This window comes from Sturnira hondurensis, unplaced genomic scaffold (genome assembly GCF_014824575.4).
Source record: "Sturnira hondurensis isolate 20B ecotype Veracruz unplaced genomic scaffold, ASM1482457v3 Scaffold0007797, whole genome shotgun sequence".
NCBI lineage: Eukaryota > Metazoa > Chordata > Mammalia > Chiroptera > Phyllostomidae > Sturnira > Sturnira hondurensis.
Window position 1 is genome coordinate 16,364 of NW_028080428.1, and position 20,916 is coordinate 37,279.

Here is a 20,916-nt window from a genome sequence, read left to right on the forward strand (position 1 = left end):
GAAGTGGAGACCTGGCAAATGTGCGAGACTTTGGGCCATCGCCGCATTTGGAGCTTTACGGTAAATCTGCGCGGTGCGCCCCGCCCTCGTGCGCAGGCGCTGTGCCGTTGCCCGCAGGGCAGTTGCCAACCCAGCGGTTTTCAGAGCAGCCTCGCGTCCGGGCCTGGGCGGTGCAAGTTCCGAGGCGGACGGGGCGGCTCCGGCCATCCTGAAGCCCCCGGCGTCCTCGGTTAGTCGATAGCGCTGCCCTAGCAGCAGCCGGAGACTGGGGAAGAACCCACCCTGGAGCTGATGGGTCGAGGCGGGAGGGCGCCGATGAGATAGCACTGCTAGGATGTCAAGGCCGATGAATGCCCGGGAGCTACGGCTAGAGGGGAACGGGCAGGACCCCAGCGCACAGGTTGGCCTGGGAAGTCCAAGCCTATAAAGCCGGGACCGGAGGTGGAGCCCGTGGCGCCATTCTCGCATCCCCCGGGCCGTGGCCAACGTGGGTCAGAGACTGCGGTGCTCGGAAAAATTGAGGCCCGCGGGTGCCCTGGGCCTGGGCAGCCGGGGGAAAGGGGGACGCCAGGGGGCGCTCTAGGATTTTCCTGCAAAATTCAATCCCAGCCTCCTCTTTTCCCACCTACCCTCTTAGTTTCAAGAAATTGCCCGATTCCACATATAAGTGAGACGGTACAATATTTGTCCTTCTCTGACTTGCTTATTTTGCTTAGCGTAGTAATCTCCAGGTCCATCCATGCTGTCGCAAAAGGGAAAAGTTCGGTCTTTTTTACTGCCCAGTAGCATTACATTATGTAAGCGACCACAGTTTTTTTTTATCCACTCATCTCGCTGGTGGGCTGTTTACAGATCGTGGCTATGGTGCATAACACTGCTGTGAGCATAGGGGTGCATTCATTCTTTCTGATTGGTGTTTTGGGATTTTTATCCCCAGAAGTGGCATCGCTGGGTCAAAAGGCAGTTCCATGCAACAGACCGAGAGATTGTGCGGGGAGGGAGACTGGATAAAGGAAGATGAAGAGATTGTTAACATGACTCACGGACACTAACAATAGGGTGGTGAAGGCCAGGGGAGGGGGCCGGGGGCCGGGTGGAGGTGGGCAAAGGCAGGGGTGAAATGGGGGACACCTGTGATGGTTTCAACAATAAAAATTTATGAAACGAAAGAAAGGAAGAAAGAAGTTGCCTGAGCTCTAAGCCCTGCCCTCCTCCCGGAGTAGAAGCTGGATCGTGTCCTCAACGGAAACTCCCAAGAAAATTGTGCCTCTTGAGGTTTTCCTGAGCGATTTGAAAGGACCTTTTTGTCTTCCTGGTCGCTAGGGTCCGTCGGCATGAATCCCGTCGTCGTGGTCCACGGTGGCGGAGCCAGCAGTATCTCCAAGGACCGCAAAGAGCGGGTGCGCCAGGGAATCATCCAAGCCGCCACCGCGGGGTACGACATCCTAAAGGAGGGAGGGAGCGCAGTTGACGCTGTGGAAGGAGCCGTGACCGTCCTGGAAAATGATCCCGAGTTCAACGCAGGTAAATTGGCAGCGCAGCGAACCAGGTTAAGCTTCTCCCCCAGAATAACTGGAGTCGTTCTAAAGTGTCTAGTCACCTTTGTAGTAGAACTTAGTATACTTAAGAGGTTTAATTGTTCTCTTATTACCTGTTGACCAAGTTGCTTTAAGAATTTTTAAACCTTTCCACCCTTTTTTTTTCCTTTAAACTGCTTCTTAGAATTCACATCCCAAGAGGCTTTTTGTTACATTTTTTGTGGGGAATGGGGGTGGACCACACACCATATACTGTGCCCACTTTAAGTTTTGAAAAATGTATAATGCACCTGTGTGACCACAATCAAGATTTAACACGTTTCCAGCACCAGGCAACCACTGATCTGCTTCTATCACTCTGGCTTAATGTTCGGTCTCCAGAATTTCGTGTAAATGCAATCATGTAGAATGTATTCTCTCGTGTTTGCCTTCTTTCACTCAACTGATCAGAATAATAATAATCCTAACTACTATGTACCAAACAATGATCTAAGAAATTGGCGTGGCTAACTAATGTAACCGGCACCATTGTCTTATGAGCTGGGTGTAATTATTATGCTCATTTCTATGTGCCTTAGATGAGAAAACTAAGGCACAAAAAGGTTAAGTAACTTGCTGGAAGACACTCATTTCTGCTTTATTTTAAAGTAGAAAACCTAAGATGTAGGCATTAAAATACTTCTCGGAATTATGCCACCCACCAAACATCTGTTAGGGAAAAGAATTGCAGGAAATCTTAACCAGTTAGTCATTAACTATTTACTATTTGTTCTGTCCCCTTGCCTTTGCTAAGCACTCTTTAACACTCATGCAAAATTTCATAAATCAGCCTGACACTAGTTTGAGATATAACTGCATTTTCATGGCTGCTCGTTGAGCCACAATGTACTAGATGCCTCCCCTTGCCGGCAGGAGGGGCAGCCCGCTGTTTGAGTGGGACCCTCGTTAAACTAAATGCCCGTCGCTGCCCTCCTGCTAACACACACCACTTATTCACAAAGGCCCTTGATTTGGAGCAGGTGGTCCTGGTTTCCCACCTTCTCTAACAGGATCCGTCTCCTGAGTGATTTAAGGACGTGTGGATCGGGGATCTCGAAGAGCTAGGCCTTGTTCCTTTGCTCTGTAGCCAGGGCCTGCCTTCAGAGCGTCTCTGTTCTGGTTCCCCAGACCTCTGCTATTCAGCCCGTGGAGAGCCGAGAGAGTGGGGCTGAAGAGAAGGAAATCAGAGATGGAGGGAAGGAAGGTGGGACTTTTAGCAGGCGGACTGCCCCCCTTGAGCTCTGGTTTCCCTTCGCTTTTCCCAGCTGAGGTCACTACAAACAGTATTTCTGGTAGCCTTTGGGACAACTATTCAGGAGCTTCCTACAGAAGCTGACTCTGGGTAGCGGCTGCGTTAGGGGTCAGTAATTCCAACAGTGACATGGTTTATCCGAATGCTTATAAGAACGTTGTCTTTGTTTATACTGTATTCACATTTCAATATGGATTTTACTTTAGGTTTAAAACTTATGTCATAATATTTAGTTTATTAAAATTAGTTTATTTGTTAGAAACCAACACTGGAAAAAATGACCCCTTAGTCAGAGTGATAGAAAACTCTGTAAAGACTTCGATTGGCAACCAAATAATGACCATTTGCTTTCCCTGGAGTTGAGCGGTACTCAGCACAGAACTTCAGCTAGTTAATGTGTTCTCCCTAGAATTCAGTTTGATTAGCGCTCACAGGGTCTTTGAGATAACAGAATTTTTATTTATCCACCCTCTCTGAAGTACCAGGTCTAGAATCCACTAACCTAATATCTTACAACTTTAATGGGGGTTTTTTTAGTATCATTTTTACATATAGTAAAATTTCCCCCTGTTTCAGTGTACAGTTCCACGAATGCGATAAAGTCATTCTTAATAAATTTTCATATGTGGTGCAAGGTGTGTATCAAGGTGTGTATCAAGGTTCAGTTTCTGCTTGATTGTTCCCAGCGCCCGTTGTCGAAAAGGCAGTTCTTTCCCCATTGTCTTGTCCATTCACCCTTGTTGAAAATGGGTTGGCTTTATGTGCTTCACTCTGTTTCTGGCCTCTGCTCTGTTCCATTGATCCCCATGTGCATTCTTGCACCAGCTCCACCCCATCTCGATTACCGTGCTTTTGTGCTGTCTTAAAACTCCATACTAAGTCTTCCAACTCTATTGCTTCTTCATTATTGTTTTGGCTGTTCTAGTCTCTTTGCCTTTCCCACAAATCCGAGAATCCCCTTGTCGATTTCTACCAAAAAAAATTCTACTAGCATTCTGACTAGGGGTGTGTTGAATCTATAGATCAGTATGGGGAGAATTAAAATCTTAATAGTGAGCTTTCCAATTCATGAACACGGCATGTACTTCCACATACTTAGGTCTTTGATTCCTTTTCTTAGTGTTTTGTAGTTTTCAGCATTCATATGTTATATTTTATTAGACTGATACCTCATGACTTCCTGTATTGGGGTGGTATTGTAAACACTACTTTTTAAAATTTCAATTACCAGTTGTTCGTTGCTAGTATATGAAATTAGTTTATTTTTATATGTTTATTTGTCATATATGCTTATTTGCATATATCTTCTTTACCAGGGTGTCTGTTAAGGTCTTTGACTCATTTTTTAATCAAGTTTGTTTCTTATTGTTGAGTTTTAAGAGTTTTCTGCCTATTTGGATAACAGTCCTGTGGCAGGTGTGTCTTTTATAAACACTGCCTCCCAGTTTGTGGCTTGTCTCTTCATTCTCTTGACCGTGTCTCTCATGGGGCAAAGACTTTTCATTGTAATGAAATCCATCATAATTTTTCCTTTCAGGGTTCAGCCCTGTGGCGGTGAACCTAAAAGGCCAGAGCCAGGGTGGTCTGTATTTTCTCCTGTGTTGTCTTCTAGGCATTTTATAGTTTCACACTTTACATTCGTGTCTGTGATCCACTTTGAGTTCATTTTTCTGAAGGACATCTTTTTTTTCACATGTGGGTGTCCAGTTGTTCCAGCAGCTTTTGTCGGAAAGACTTGTGTTTGCTCCCTTTGATCACCTTCTCTCCTAGGATCCTGTGCCTTGTCCCAGCGCGTGTGGGTTTTCCACAGCACCAAGACGTGCCCAGCGCAGTGTCCGGCCGCTTAGCTCCACCCCGACTCCACCTGCATCCCTGAGTTGGTATTAACACCATGCAGTGCTTTTCACGTCAGACTTTTTTTTTCATCTCAAGAAATTCTATTTGAACCCTTTTCATATTTTTCTCCATGTTCTGGTACCTGTGGAACAATAGTTATAACAGCTATTTTAACATGCTGCTTTACTAATTCTTATCATTTCTGGATCTGTTAACCATTGATGGATTTTTTTTCCCTTCTTCTTATGGGTCAGATTTTCTCGTTTCTTTGCATGACTGGTAATTTCTTACTGGATACCACACACTGAATGTTACCTTGTTAGGAACTGGGTATTTTTATAATCCTTTAACTATGCTTTCTCTGGCCAGGTGGCTCAGTTGGTTGGGATGTCATCCTGTACACCAAAAGGATGTCGGTTCCATCCCTGATCAGGGTGCACACAGGAGGCACACGATTGATGTTTCTCTCTCCTACAGATCTCTCTCTCTTTCTCTTTCTCTCTCTCAAATCAATGAACATCCCTGGCCAGGTGGCTCAGTTGGTTGAAGCACCCCCACCATGAACCAAAAAGTTGCAGGTTTAATTCCAGGGCACGTGAGTGGGTTGTGTGTTCGGTCCCTGGTTAGGGCACCTGCGAGAGGCAACCAATCAATGATCCTATCTCACATCTATGTTTCTCTCTCTCTCTTTCTACCTCCCTTCCTTTCTCTCTAAAATCAGTAAAAACATATCTTTGGGTAAGGATTAAAAAATAATAAAATTTTTTTAAATGAAATCAATGAGCATATCCTCTGGTGAGGATTAAAAATAATAATATGTAAATAAACAAATATTCTTGAGCTTTGTTCTTATTCCATCTTTACAGATGAGGAAACAGTCACAAAGAGGTTCAGCATAGCTAGACGTGTAGGCATTACCCTAGGCAGAGAACCCTGGGGGAAGGATACTAGTGGTAAAGAGAACAGCATTGCCAATGGCACAGAGCAAAGAGAGCTTTTGATACATTCAGGGAAAGCCAGTGTTTCAGTAACGTGTGGCCAAGGAAAGGAGGTGAAGCTGGAAAAGTAAGTCAGAAGCCAGGTCAGAAAGGCTTCGTACTATCGATTTTGCAGGTCGTGGGGCTCCAAGTCAGGTTTTTGTTTCCTCTGGCGATGGAGTGGAGGGTGAACCAAAGGAGGAGGCTTAGAGGAAACTCAGAAGCCACTTGGAAATTCTCGCTTTCAACTTCTGTTTGGGTCTAGGCTGTGGCTCCGTCCTGAACGTCAATGGTGAGGTTGAAATGGATGCTAGCATTATGAGTGGCAAAGACCTGTCTTCAGGAGCGGTGTCCGCAGTCCGGTGCATCGCAAATCCCATCAAACTGGCGAGGCTTGTCATGGAAAAGGTACATGTGACCACCGCACCCTTTTCCTACGGCATAGTCACCGCTGTACTTCAGTGACTAAAGGGGTCAGACCATATGGAAATGCCTGCGGTCACTCTCCTAAAACTATATAAAAGAATAGAAGTAATGCTGACTTTCTCAAATAAGCCAGGATTCTGGCTCTGCGGACAATGTAATTTGACTGGTGGTCACTGGCCCAGTGATTACTTTGTTTTCATGTTATCTTCCTGCGTTCAGCCTTCTCTCAACACATATAAAACACATACGCACTGAACAGACCAACTGTTTAATAGCGTATGTTAAACACAAATAGATTTAAGTTCTCCAAATTCAAGGTCATATATGTCACATTCCTAGCAATATACTATCATTTGGGGGGGGGGCTCTTTACATACAAATCTCAGAGCCAGGCTCCTTTCTTTTCTTTTTTTTTTAGAGAGGGGGGAAGGGAAGGAGAAGAGGGAAACATCTATGGTTGCCTCTCGTACATCCCCTACCAGGGACCTGACCTGCAACCCAGGCATGTGCCCCTTCTGGGAATTGAACCTGTGCCCTTTGGTTCGCAGGCCCACACTCAATCCACTGAATCACACCAGCCAGGGCAAAATACAAAACTCAGAGCCAGGCTCCTTTCAACATTCAGAAAAGTAAGCCACTGAAATTTGCATTTTTAAGGTTCACAATAGGAACAGTTTAAAAGGTTTTAACTTGCCCCAACTGGTGTGTCTCAGTGGGTTGGATGTTGTTCCACAGACCGATTGCCGGTTTGATTCCCAGTCGGGGCACATGCCTAGGTTGCGGGCCAGGTCCCCAGTTGCAGGTGTGCGAGAGGCAAACACTCAATGTTTCCCTCTCACATCAATGTTTCTCTCCCTCTCTTTCTCCCTCCCTTCTCCTCTCTCTAAAAATAAATAAATAAAAAATTTTTTTAAAGATTTTAACTTTTTCGAAAACTAACCATTTATCCATTTCTTTCTGGTTTAAGACACCTCACTGCTTCCTGACTGGCCAGGGTGCCGCAGAATTCGCAGCTGCCATGGGGGTCCCAGCAGTTCCTGGGGAGCAGCTGGTAACAGAGAGAAACGTCAGACACCTACAGAAAGAGAAGCAAGAGAAAGCTGCTCAGAGACCATACCAGCAAATGTAAGCACCTTCTGTGGCTCACAGGCTTGGGGGGCGGGGAGGGGCGGGGGGCGTCATTCAAGTGTGAAAGTTTGACAAACACGCGATTATTTGCATTTCTTAAGTAGCTCAAATATCACATGGCAGTTTGTTTTGAACAAAATAATGCACTCTAAGTAATGGGGAAACTGCTGTTTTGATTCTTAAATTTAACCCCATTTATTGCTCCTATGAGTAGTAGCTCACACTGAGCTAACAGAGTTTCTTCTCCAATGTGACTCAACAGAAGAATGCCCGGTGTCCATGGGTGGACCCTCTGACTGCTTCCTGCCGGGTCTGGCACCTTGAGTAGACCAAGCAGGCCCCCTGGCGTCCAGTGCACCCCGGGAGCCCTTTCACAGTGGGGAGAAACCGGTGCCACGTGGGGGCTCGGGTTAATCGTGCGTTCTGAACTGTGGTTTTCTGTGGTGCAGAGTTCAGAATCCCAAATAAAACTCCCCTTAGTTAAAACAAAGTCTGAAAAATATCATTTGAATATGGCCTGGGAGTTTATAGTGAAATATAATCCATTAACTTCGCATATTTTTTTAGAGTTGTACTATTTAACCAGACATATCCTTCAGTATTACCTAGGGAGCTTTTTCAAAATAAACATGTCTGGGCTCTTTCCCTGAAAAATCTAATTTAATAGATCGGAGGTTGAGAGGCCAGGCAGGAGTTATTAGGAGAAGTTCCCCAGGTTGAGAAGGTGCTTTTCGAGACCGCCACCTGCTGGTAGCCATTGTGTCTGCAGGCTACCTGCAGGGGCAGGAATGGGCTTACTTACTCAGTGGTTCCTGGACATTTCCACAGACGTTGCCGCAGCGTCTTCCAAAACTTGTACAACAACACACATCTCCACCAGCCCATATTACCTTTAGAGAACAGTAAGAAGGGCTTCTGCCCTGCACCCTGCATGCTGGAGCACCCTCACATCACAGCTATGCAAAACAGCTGGCTAGTTCCAGTGCTGGGCACCTCTGCCACTCAGCGCTGGCACAGCATTGCCCTCCTCATCATCTGCTCCCGTGACGGACACCATTCAACCCCCAGGGAAATGCTTCTGTACGTCTACTGCTCTATGTCCCCGAAGCAAAGGACCCCTGAGTCTCACGGTTTATAGACTGTGCCACTGCAAATATCAGGGGTGGGCACAGCTGTGGAGTGTGGGGAAGTCGAGCAGCAGGAGAAAAGGCAAGTTCATAACTTGTCAGATAAATTCTTGCATGACGACGTATCATTCCTCCATAGCGCCAGATGTCCATTGTCTTCCCTTTCTCCGTGTTTAGACTCGTGGTCCTGGGGTGTTCATGAGTTAGGGCAGTGTCTGCAAGCCTTACTTGTGAGGGCTGATTCCTATCACTCTTACATTTGTACATGTGTACACCAGCATTGTCCACTACAAATATGAGCACCATGTTTTAAAAAGTAAAAAGGACCCTGGCTGGTGTAGCTCAGTGGATTGATCACCAGCCTGTGAACCAAAGGGTCGTTGATTCAATTCCCAGTCAGGGCACATGCCTGGGTTGCAGACCAGGTCCCCAGTAGGGGGCGTGTGAGAGGCAACCACACATTAATGTCTCTCCCTCTCTTTTTCCCTCCCTTCCCCTCTCTCTAAAGATGAATAAATAAAATTTTTTTTAAAAAAAGTAAGAGGTGAAATTAACTCTATTTGACCCATTATATCCAAAATATTATCTCAACATGGAATCAATATAAGAAATTATTTGAGATAGTTCATCTTCTTGTTTCATACTAAATCTTCAAACCCTGGTGCATACTATGCACTTACAGCGGGCCTCCCCCTGGTCACACCTTGTGTCCGGGGCTCAGCACCACAGCAGCGAGCACCTGCTCGGCCGCACGTGCAGCGTGGGTCTGGACCGCCTGCAGGGAGGGCCAGGTCTTCAGGTCGTCAATGAGATGGACACTGAATATGAGAATTAGGAGTGGCTTTATTCTTATAAAAATGTTGAAAAGGTTTAGTTAAATGTTCAAAAGTACAATGTTAACGTTTTCAGCTTTTAAATAATTTTGATGTTAAATATCATAATTCATGGTTTGACTAATATTAATAGATAATTCTGTTTATTTTAGGGGAAAGCTAACTTTTTGAAATTATATCTGCAAATTTTTCCCATTTTTTTTGCTTTTTTAAAAAGATTTTTTTAATTTATTTTTAGAGAGGGGAAGGGAGGGAGAAGGAGGGAGAGAAACATCAATATGTCGTTGCCTCTTGTGTGGCCCCCACTGGAGACCTGGCCCACAACCCAGGCATGTGCTCTGACTGGGAATTGAACCGGCGACCCTTTGGTTCGCAGCCCGCGCTCAATTCACTGAGCTATGCACCAGCCAGGGCTTGCTCTTTAGTTTTTATGAAAATACATTCTAACTTTACCCATTCAGTATAATTACATCTCACTTTTTCATCTCTAGACAATTAAAAATGAGTGTGAATCTCGAGAACTCAATAGACAAAAAATACTAAAGTGGAACTCACAAAAGAAAAGCAAAAAAGAACTAAAAAATCTTCCAGAAGCAGTCTGCTTGCATTTTTAGAAACAAAACAGTAAAAGTAAGCACTCTTCTCCCAGGACGACCCACATAAAATTTGCAGACAGGACATTACAAATTCTTTGTTCAGTGGAGATTTAATTATTTATCAAAACAATGAAAATTAGTAACAATATTGTTCTTTCCAAATGCACAGCTTGAGCAGTTCAGCTGAAACCCCTGAAACATCATGTTCATGACTAGAGGAGGGTCTAATTGCTAGTCGCAAAGACTCGCGCACAGGAAAGAACACGGGGAGGTACCAGCACTGGGGGGAAGGCTGAATAAACAACAGACCACTGATAATACTGGGCAAATGATACAAAATATCAGTGTAATGGCCTTGGTAGAACAATACCATGTGTCCAGTGTTTAGCCACACCTCGTGATGCTTTTTATGGCACCATCAACACAATGTTTACAAAAAACAGTGGAAAATTTCTAGGTTTAGTAACAGTTATTTCAACTTTTGATAAAATGCCAAACATGTAATTAGGACAAATAATAATGAATCTAATGATTACTATCTAGACTAGAAAATACAGATTAATTTTAATGGGTAATAAGTGAAAAGTGAAATCACATGTAAAAAATGTTTTTAAGATTTTTATTTATTTTTAGAGAGAGGGGAAGGGAGGAAAAGGAAGGAGAGAAACATCTATGTGTGGTTGCCTCTGGTGCGCCCCCTGCTGGGCATGTGCCCTGGCTGGGAATCCAACTGGCCACTCTGGTTCACAGGCCGGTGCTCAGTCCACTGAGTCAGTCCAGCCAGGGCACACACAAAATCTTTTCAATACTCAGTTCAACTAGAATGTTCCATGGTGTGAAGACATGTTGAACAACTAACATTATGTGCATCATTCTACTGCCCAGAGAAAAAAAAGAAGTCTAAATCAATGTTTTGAATGAAGAGAAGAATTGGGAAGGATTTTTTTGTCTTAGACTAAAGTCTAAGATAAACTGTCAAAGGCAAGCCTATGACAATGGAGCTAATGTGGTTGGTAATTAAAAGGTCCGTAAGCATGAAGTTTGTCCCAGAACCCAGAAGTATCTACGTGACACAGATGGCTCATGATTTGAGTTCTTGTAGGAGATGTGCCCCTGGCGACCCTAGCAGTGGAGACAATGCGGAACCATGAAGGGCCCGGTAGGAGGGCTTCCAGATCTGCCCCCAGACGGAACAGCCCAGTCAGACTCATGTCCTGATTCATAACAAATCTCAGATACGTGGTGGGAGTACCAACTAAATGCTGTTGAAGTAAAAAAATTTTAATGTTGATCAAAATTGAAAAAATGTTGATCAAAACCACAGGAAATTCTCAAAGAACAAATCATTGACTCTAACAGAAAGTGAAATTTTGAATCTTTGCTCTCTACAGTCACTTAATTTGAACTGTTCATTTCTATTGATAAGCTTCACAAAAGCTTTGAAAAACATCTGTTGGCTACTTCATTTTCAAAAGGATTAAAAATATCATTTTAAATTTAAAGAAATCAAACCAAAACTGCCTGTGAAATATGCAAGAAAAACAACATTCCAATAAAAATACAAGGAAACAAAACCATTGGCCTGACTTGGAGAAGATTCACGCACAAGTAATCCTGAAACCTTCATATGTATCAGAGCGTAGCATCATTTGAAGAGAGTTTTGAAGAAAATCGAACAACATACTTTCAGTTTCCTTTATAGAATACCAACATTGAAATATGAAAGAACGTAAGATCTACATGGATCTAAATCCTGAGGCGATGAAAATGACAACCATAAGTGATTGTGAAATACAATGTTGAATCGAAACAGTGATCTCTTCTGTGACAACGTATCACATATAATCCCATTCAGCGTGTGAGCGGGTAATGTCAGAGCCAGGGTCCACTACCAAATCGAAGTATTGCTTAAGAATTCTGTTGAGACTTCCGCCAAGATGGAGGCATAGGTGGAAACACTGTGCCTTCTCCCACAACCAAGTTTGAATACAACAAAGGTTTGGAGAAACAAAGACACAACCAAAGGACAGAAAATTGAATTATACGGAAGTCCGACAACATCTAACCGTTCAACGGGGATGGTAAGAGGGGCGGAGCCAGCAGCAAGCAGGGTCGGGCAGGACAGGGCCCCGGACCCAGGCGCAGAGGCAGCCCGGAATCAGTTGGGGTGCTGGGCAGACTGACCAAGGTCGCACATTCGCACACAGTGAGACGGACCACGCAGGCCCCAGGGGGCGAACCCAGTGGTGGAGGGCTGACAGCGGTGGCACACTCGCGTGCAGTGGAACTAAACGTGTGGGCCTGGTGATGGTGGTGGCTACGGTGCTGGTGGGAGCCACGGCGGCAGACGGCAGAGGGAAGCCATTGTCCCTCTTTGACCCTGCCCCCACATACAGCGTCACAACCCAGCGACTTAGTTGCCCTGCGCTAGTGAACACCTTAGGGCTCTGATCCTGCTATGGAACAGGCACAAACAGCCCAAAAGATGGTGCAAGAAGAACTCAAAGTCCCAGAGCCAGTAACTCTAGGCGACCGAGAAATTGCCAGCCTCTCAGAAGCACAATTCAAGACACTATTTATCAGGATGCTCACAGAACTGGTAGATTATAGTCACAAATTAGAGGAACATATGAAGGCTAAACTAATTGAAATGAAGGGAGATGCACAGGAAACCAATAGTGATGGAAAGGAAACTGGGACTCAAATCAATGGAATGGAACAGAAGGAAGAAAAAAATGACCAAACACAAAAGTATGAAGAAACAAGAATTCAAAAAAATGAGGAGAGGCTTAGGAACCTCCAGGACATCTTTAAACGTTCCAACATTCGGATTATAGGGGTACCAGAAGGGGGAAAGAAACAGCCACGAGTGGAAAACGTATTTGAACAAATAATAAAGGAGAACTTCCCCAGTCTGGCAAAGGAAATAGACTTCCAGGAAATCCAGGAAGCTCAGAGAGTCCCAAAGAAGTTGGACCCAAGAAGGAACACACCAAGGCACATCATAATTACATTAGCCAAGACCAAAATGAAGGAGAGAATCCTAGAAGCAGCAAGGGATAAGGGGACAGTCACCTACAAAGGAGTACCCATCAGACTGTCAGCGGATTTCTCAAAAGAGACCTTACAGGCAAGAAGGGGCTGGAAAGAAGTATTCCAAGTCATGAAATCCAAAGACCTACAGCCAAGATTGCTTTATCCAGCAAAACTTTCATTTAGAATGGAAGGACAGATAAAGTGCTTCTCAGATAAGGTCAAGTTCAAGGAGTTCATCATCACCAAGCCCTTATTATATGAAATGCTAAAGGGACTTATATAAGAAAAAGAAAATGAAAAATATTAACAGTGAAAGGACAGCAAACTCATAGTTATTAACAACCACACCTAAAATAAAAGCAAACCAAGAGGACAGCTAGATCAGGAGTGCAACCATAGAAATGAAGAACACATGGAGGGTTAGAAACAGGGGGGTGGGATGGGGAGAAGGCACAGAAAATAGCATAGACAGTAGGTAGAAAATAGAAAGGGGGGAGGGCGAGAATAGTGGGGGAAATATAGAATCCAAAGAACTTGAGACACGTGGTTATAAACTAAGGGAGGGAGAATGGTGGGGGAGGGAGGGTGCGGGTGGAGGGGAATGAAGGGGGGGAATAGAACAACTGTAATGGTATAATCAATAAAATATATTTTTAAAAAAAGAATTCTGTTGAAAATTCCAGTTGCTACTGCCTCGGCAGAGTGATGCTGCTCCACGCTAAAATTAACTAAAAACTTGCTCAGAATAACATTGACTCAAGAAAAGTTGTCTTCTTTGGTAAGACATAAACACTTTCTGTATAGAGTGTTCATGTACAGAAATGTTGATTATGAGAACATAATCAGCATGAGGCAAGGAAAGTTAATTTTGTGGAATACACAAGTTCTGTATCGTGTGTGTGTGTGTGTGTGTGTGTGTGTGTGTGTGTGTGTGTTTTCACTCACCCAGCTGATCAACAGAGGATCCGGATGTGGACAATAACAATTAACTCATCGTCGGTAGTTTGTCAGCTTTCAGGCACATGAAAAGCATTGCTTCACTCTACAGGGTCCTGCAGAAGTAGCACCATGGAGCGTGGTTGGTGGGTGCGTGAATGTCCCTCACAAGATGGACAGCAATGTGAACATTTCACCCGAAATGCCATAGGATGTGCTTGAGAGTGATATTGTTGTGTTACAGAATTACATGCTTATGATTCTGTAATAAAAGATTTTTATGTAATCAAAAAGGGGCGTTATTTGTGCCAGGCCCTGTATTTTTGATTTCTGGACATTGACTTTGTATCCCGCTGTTTTGCCAAATTCATTTATTAGGTCGAGCAGTTTTTTGGTGGAGGCCATAGGATTGTCTATGGACACTATCATGTCATCTGCAAACAATGACAGTTTTGTTTCCTCCTTTCTGATTTGGATGCCTTTTCTTTTCTTGTCTGATTGCTGTGGCTAAAGCTTCCAATACTATGTTGAATAGAAGTGATGAAAGTGGACAACCTTGTCTTGTTCTTAATCTTAGTAGGAAAGCAGACCCTGTATTTTTAAGTTGCACTTACCACAGTAAAATACTACAACATGTTTATAACTTCAAATATCAAACATGAAGTGTGGGCCTCCATTTGTCTTGTACGCTTGCCTTGACCCCTGGCCAGTGCTGGGGGTGGGCCTGCCACCAGCAAGAGCTGCTAGCACCTCCTTCCTCATCTCGCACAGGAAGGACGACGCTGTCACCTTAAATTTGCTCTTCCCCGACTGAACAGCCGAGCGTTCGGCGTTTGTTGAGGGCCGTTCCTTACCAGGAGTTTGCTTGTTTTGTACTGTGATTATTTTTCTCTTTAGTTGTTTTGTCTCCTTATCGGTCTTAAGTCTGTCTGATCTATGTTAAATTTTCCCCAGATCTGCAGTTTTTAATCTTGCTTTTACTTTGCTTATGGTGTTTGGCCACATATCAGCTCTCATTTCCTGTAATGAAGTGTGCATGCTGCCTTTTCTTGTGCAGGTTGTGAGACTAGAAACTTAGAAGGCTCCCCCGCCCCGAGACGTAAGCACCTAGATTTGCTTGAAGAATGTTGTTTTACGTTTCACATTCAGGTTGTTAGCTGTCTGGACTTGATTTCTGTGAGTGGGCTCCTGTTTACTTCTGAACGGAACACCAGATCCCCCTTCTAGCCCCCAGACACTGGACTTTGTCTAGCAAGATTCAGACGCTCTGTGATTGCCTGACAGGTACCTCAGTCTTGTGTCCAAAACTGAACTTTTTATTTCCCCACCCAACCCCACCCCCCACTCCAAGCACACCAACAGCAAAATAAAACACCCATCCCTAATAGTCTCTGACATTGCCACCAACGCTTCTTGCAGCCTTTCTGTTCCAGAGCCCGAAAGTCTTAGAGTTGCTCTCACGTCTAGTGTGCCTGCACACCCCCTCACTCACCCTTCAGTGTCCCAAGCCCAGCCTACTTCTCACCTTGTCCACTGAAACCACCCCCACAGACCACCATCTGTCCCCCCGTCTTATCCCCCTCAGTCAACACACACCAACCATAGTGGCCGTTAAGATAAACCTTTCGTAGAAGCAGAGCACACATACAAAAGTGAGTAAGTCACATGTGCCCTTTGGTGAATTTTCGGAGTGGACACCCCACATACTCAGCACTCAGAGCAAGAAGCAGAGCATTGCAGAAGCACCCCCCAGGCCCTTCCCCTCACTGCCTGCCCTCCGGGTGGGTCAGCGCTGGGAGCCCCCCTGTCGTTTCCAGGTTGCTGCGATACAGTAGCACAGCTGTGAGCACGCGGTGAGTGGGCGGCACATTTCTTTACATTGTTGTTCCAGTTCTTCCTCCATTGCTCTCCCCTACCCCCCGGCCCCGCTCTGCCCTGCGCTCCCACATGTATAAAGGACCCACGGGCATGGACAACAGGGTGGGGGTTGGCTGTGGGAGCAGCACACTGCTGTTGGACAGAAATGTAGGAGTGTGATCACTGAGTGGGCTTTGGTAGGCGCCGCCAGGTGGGCCCCCAAGGGTCTGCAGCCGTTCACCTTTCGTCTCTGGAGGGAGGACTCCAGCCCCTGCAAGGCCTTGCCCACACTCGACACCAAGCCTTTCGTCTCAGCCACTCGGGGGGCAGCACAGTGGTGGGAACGATTCCTTCTCAGACTTAGCTCACATGGTGACCCGTCTTGGCTCAAGCTCTCCAGTGTCTTCCCGCGTCACTCCGCAAAGGCCTTACAGTGGCCCGTAAGCAGGAAGATGACAGGGTTTTGTGCTCAAACTGGAACTTAAACTCTGAGAGTGAAGGGGCACTGCTGAGCCAGGGTGACAGGCACAGTTGTCTGTTGGTCCCTGGGGTCCCCAGGCTGCGTGGTCACTGCCTCCCCTGCCTGACCCCATCAGAGCCATCGTGGTCTGGCTGCCGCACCCTCTCCCCTGCTTTATTCTCTGCGACCACAGTGGCCTCCCTGAAACTCCGTGATCTGAGCGACCACACTCCTGCCCCCAATGGCACTCCCTCCCGAGAGGCCCAGGCCTTCTGAAACAGCACAGCCCACCACCGCAGCCCCGATGCCGCTGTAGCCACCTCGGCTTGCCCTGCTCCTAATAAAACCTGGCCTTTTTGTTCTCCTTTACCCTCTGGCCCAAAGGCAGCTCCATGGGAGGAGGAACGTCGTCCCTGCAGTTCACAGCTGGGTCCCAGCACTTACAAAAGTGCCTCAAATATCACTCCTCGTGGAGTCTGGGTGGTAGGCAGAGGGCTAACGCAGTGTCTTCAACTTTTCTGCTTGAAGATTTATAACAAAATGGTAGGGGAAAGTAACCCTTTTGGCCTTTAGAGCAAGCCTCGGAAATAGGCAAAGCGAGGTCCAGATGGGCAGCATCAGCGTCACCTGGGAGGCTGTCGCACCCCAGATCCACCAACTCAGGGTCTCAGGGCAGGTGGGATGGAGGGGGGCAGGGAGCCAGAGAATCTATGCAGGGGCTCAGGTTGGAGGCGCACTCAGTTGCGTTCACCCCCATGTCGTAGGCGGGGGGAAATGAGACAACACTAAGGCGCACAGCCAGCAGATGGCTGGCGCGGCTGGGCCCCGAGGTCCCCCAGGTCCCCTTCAAGCGGAGGTCTGAAGGCGTGTCTGCAAACTCACCGACTTGTCAAACAAAGAGCAGTCAGCCTCGCTCCGCCATCTCCGCAGGTCAGGAATGCTGGAGCCGAAGTGTGTCGCATATGCCACTCACAAGTGCCACTCGCCTAGATGGGGCCAGGCTCCGTTGTTACTCATCCTCTGCCTGTCACTTTTTGTCTCCTTATTTTTTGGCAGAAACTTGGGAACCGTGGGAGCCGTCGCCCTGGACTGCACAGGAAATGTGGCTTATGCGACCTCGACGGGGGGCATCGTGAATAAAATGGTCGGCCGAGTGGGGGACTCACCGTGTATAGGTACTCCTGGCGGAGGGCTCCCGCCCCCTCCTTCCCTGTCACCAAGTCCCCACTCTGCTTTTCCTGTCTCCTCTTTCCTCATTTATTCCCCCTCCTAGTGGCAGCTGGGTGGGAAGAAACTGCCGTGTGTCCCGTGGGCGCTCTGTCCTTGGTCACGTGACTTGTGGGGTTGCCCCCAAGCTATCTGCAGTGTCTCTTCTCTGTAGCTCCAGTTTCAGGGTCCACAGACTCAGTCCCAAAGGGTGCAATACACAAAACCTCTTCCCAGGCATGGGCACAAATGAAGGGACTAAGAAAGCTATAAAAAATATTCTAATAAAAAAAAGAAAGAAAGCTGAGAATTTAAGGGTGCAGTTATTACGTTTGCGTGGCACGGAAGTGACGCACTGCTACCACTAAATGGTACAGGTGCAAAGGCTCTCTGCCTTAGGGTTGAGGCGGATTCTCGCTAACTCCCAGGAGGGGGCCAGTGGTGGGGGTGGGGCTGATGTGCATGTTCCCACCTGGGGAAGACTGGGGGGATCGGGGCAGAGCGGGAGCTGTCCCGGAGGAGCCGCTCCGTGGACGGTCAGGCCTACTGCCCCTCCCCCCGCCTGCGCCGGTGCAGGTCCTCCTGATTCCAGGGCAGTCGCAGGTGCTTGCCAGTCCGCCCACCGTTGCATCCGAGATCCTTGTCTACACTCTGGCACTCCCTGGGACTTAACCTTCATGTGGCACTAGACTTGTGATGTGCATTCACGTCTCTTCACTGCTACTCAGAAGCAGTCTCTTTCCCTGAGCAGGGTCCGGAGGTTACGCTGACAACAGCATCGGAGCCGTGTCCACGACGGGGCATGGGGAAAGCATCCTGAAGGTGAATCTGGCCAGACTCACACTCTTCCACGTAGAGCAAGGTACATCGAACAGGCCCGCGCCGTCTGGCCGTGCTGGGTAGTCAGGGAAGCATCAGAAACCCCTCCTCCTCCGCTGCAGATGCCGCTTTCAGGGCAACACTGTTTCCCACCCACCGGTAGGATCAGGATCGGATCCGGACCGGGAGAGCCTGCCAGCACTGCCTGCCCCCCGTCAGGGGCAGTGCAGAGGCTTGGAGCCTGGGCGCCGGAGAAAAGGCCGGTGCCAGGCCCTTCTAGGGGCCAGGAGGGCCTTGGGGCGTGCGGGTCCTGCTCAGAAGCCCTCAAACAGAGACCGCGGACGGGGAACCTCTGTTGCCTCACTTTGGTTTTCCATTCTGCAGAGGATTCCTCCATCCGATTCTTACAAAAGTAACATGTCACTTCTCAACGTTTCCTTCTTTTTAGGAAAGACACTGGAAGAGGCTGCTGATATGTCGCTGGGTTATATGAAGTCCAAGCTCAAAGGTTTGGGTGGCCTCATCGTGGTCAGCAAAGCAGGGGACTGGGCAGTGAAGTGGACCTCCACAGCTATGCCCTGGGCGGCCGCCAAGGATGGCCAGCTGCACTCCGGCATCGATCTTGGCGAGACCAGCATCATCGACCTGTCCTGAGCCCCTGGAAGATTGTGCGCTGGCGCCAGCCTGCAGGTCAAGTGCGGTTTCCTGGTGGGGAGAGTCAGCTTAATCAATTAGAGCTAGAAATGGAAACATTCTACAGTCTGTCACTCATTTTGTTGCCTTGATCAGTAGGTTTGGGGTAGATTCCACAGCGACTAGAGAAATGCCCGTAGGGGGCTCGAAATAAGACTGAGCTTTTCTCATAATCCACTGTCTTAGGCTGGAGAGAAAAAATGGCATGATCTTGACCCAGCTGGGTGCAGGGAGTGCCCTTGGAACTGGGAGGCCCGCCCCTGCAGGGCCCACCCCCACTCTCTTGGTTGCCCTTTCCACGAGGACCCCGAGGACCCCGTGGGGAGGCCAAGGTGGGGAGGAGAGGGGGGGCGGGGACCTGAAAGGGAGGCAGGGTGGCAGCGCTAAGGGGCGGAGTCCGGCAGGCAGTGAGTCCTCTGGACCCAGAACGAGGTTGGGCAGAAGCCGCAGTGAGAGGGTGGGTCGGTTTTTCTGAGAAAGTTCAAATCTTCTCGACTTGCTAATAGAGATGGTTCCACGTAAGGGCCCTGTTCTGGGGGCGAGGGTGATGATGCAGACCGCGGATGGCGCGCCTTCAAACCCGAGCGTTCTCCTGGGCTCGCGCAAGAGCCACGGGCTGCGCCCTCTCCGCCTCTCCTGCGACAGGGAGGGCGACTGACGGAGGCAGAGCTGACAGTGTGACGGTGACGGCGCTGCGGCCCCCACCCCCACCCACGCCGCCCCGCACGGGGCATGAGTGCGGTGCGGTGCGGTCAGCCTGGTGAAGAACGTGGTGTCCTTGGCAGGCGGCGGGCGGCGGACTCCTGTCCGTCTCTCCTCACACTGGAGTGAGTGGCGGTTCTGCTGTGACATGTCTGCTCCTCCTTCTAGTCTGTCAGGGCCGACCTTCCTTCTGGAAAGAAATTGCTTAACTTTCGATTCCGTGTGCCCCTAATAAAATGTATTTTGAAAGAGTAACAGTGTGCTTAGGAGTCACTGCTGACTAAGGCAGAGTGCGTACGCCAGCTCCCCTTGGCCTGGCGGCGGAGAGGCGCGGGGTGGAAGGCACGCGCGGGTGAGGGGTGTGTGGAGGTGGCCACCCGCGCCCCCTGGTGCAGGACGCGCTTTTCAGAAGAACCGAACTTTTTCTGGGTGGGTCGAGGCAGACCCCAGACCAGCATCTGCACGGATCAGCGGGGTGTGTGGCTCGACCTTGCGGCCGTTTGTGTTACTCAGACCGAGAGCCTCAGGATTCTAGCTGCTGGCCGGACCCTTGCTGCGCCCACGTCGGCTACTCTGAACTAAAGAGAAAGACGCGGCACTTGGAGGCAGACCCGAGTTTGAATTGTGCTGGAGACCCTGGGCGTGTTAACTTTATCTACAGAGCAGATCACTGTGAAGACCCGGGGAAATGAAAGATTGCTCAGTGTTTGTCCTAAGGGTCCCGCGGACAACCGAGGACACTGGCCCAGCCTGGGAGGGAGTCTCCAGGTGTATGTCCTCGACAGCCTCAGCCTGCGGTGGCTGCCCGCCAGAATCGAGGGTTCTGTTAGCAGGTGTATTCGTTTGCTAAGGCCGCCAACAGTAAAAGCTCACAGACCGTGGCTCACACGCAGTTCTTTTGTCGCAGTTCTGGCGGCCGGAAGTCCACGATGAAGGTGTCAGCCAGTTGGGTTTCTCCTGAGGCCTCTCTGCTTGCCTTGCAGATGGCCGCCTCCACTCCCCGTGCTCACGTGGTCTTTCCTTCATATGTACTGTGGCCAAATGTCCCCTCTTTTAAGGACACAGTCAGATTCAGGTTGGGCCCACTGAGCAGCCTCACCTTGAACTCCGTCGCCCTTCACAGGCCCCACCTCCAAATGCAGTCAGGGCTGGGGCTTCAGCATATGGGTGTTGGGAGGACACTGTTCAGCCATCACAGGAGGTAAAGCAGAATCGCTTTAGGACAGGGGTCCCCAGCCTCCCTCCTCTCCATGGGCACCACCCACATCTCGGCCTGCGCTCCGCCTCCTGTCTCCCCCACCCACCCCACCACAGTCCGTGGAAAAATTTTCCTCCATGAACCCCGTCCGTGGCGCTGACAAGGTTGGGGGCGGATGCTTTAGGGGTTGGCAAAGGAGCGTCTTCGTAGGAGAAGATAACAATCACCAAGTAGAAAAGGGGAACGGAAGGAAAGAA

At 48.2% G+C, this 20,916-nt stretch overlaps 1 protein-coding gene across 1 annotated transcript; it reads left to right on the forward strand.

Moving 5' to 3' along the window:
* Positions 1 to 120: 120 nt before the first annotated feature.
* ASRGL1 (asparaginase and isoaspartyl peptidase 1) lies at positions 121 to 19,716 on the forward strand. Its single transcript, XM_037052895.1, has 7 exons — positions 121 to 229; positions 1,324 to 1,524; positions 5,908 to 6,050; positions 7,036 to 7,193; positions 17,098 to 17,216; positions 17,999 to 18,109; positions 18,515 to 19,716. Exons 2-7 carry the CDS (start codon positions 1,335 to 1,337, stop codon positions 18,718 to 18,720), a joined length of 927 nt encoding a protein of 308 aa, XP_036908790.1. The 5' UTR covers positions 121 to 229; positions 1,324 to 1,334; the 3' UTR covers positions 18,721 to 19,716.
* The last annotated feature ends 1,200 nt before the right edge of the window (positions 19,717 to 20,916 follow it).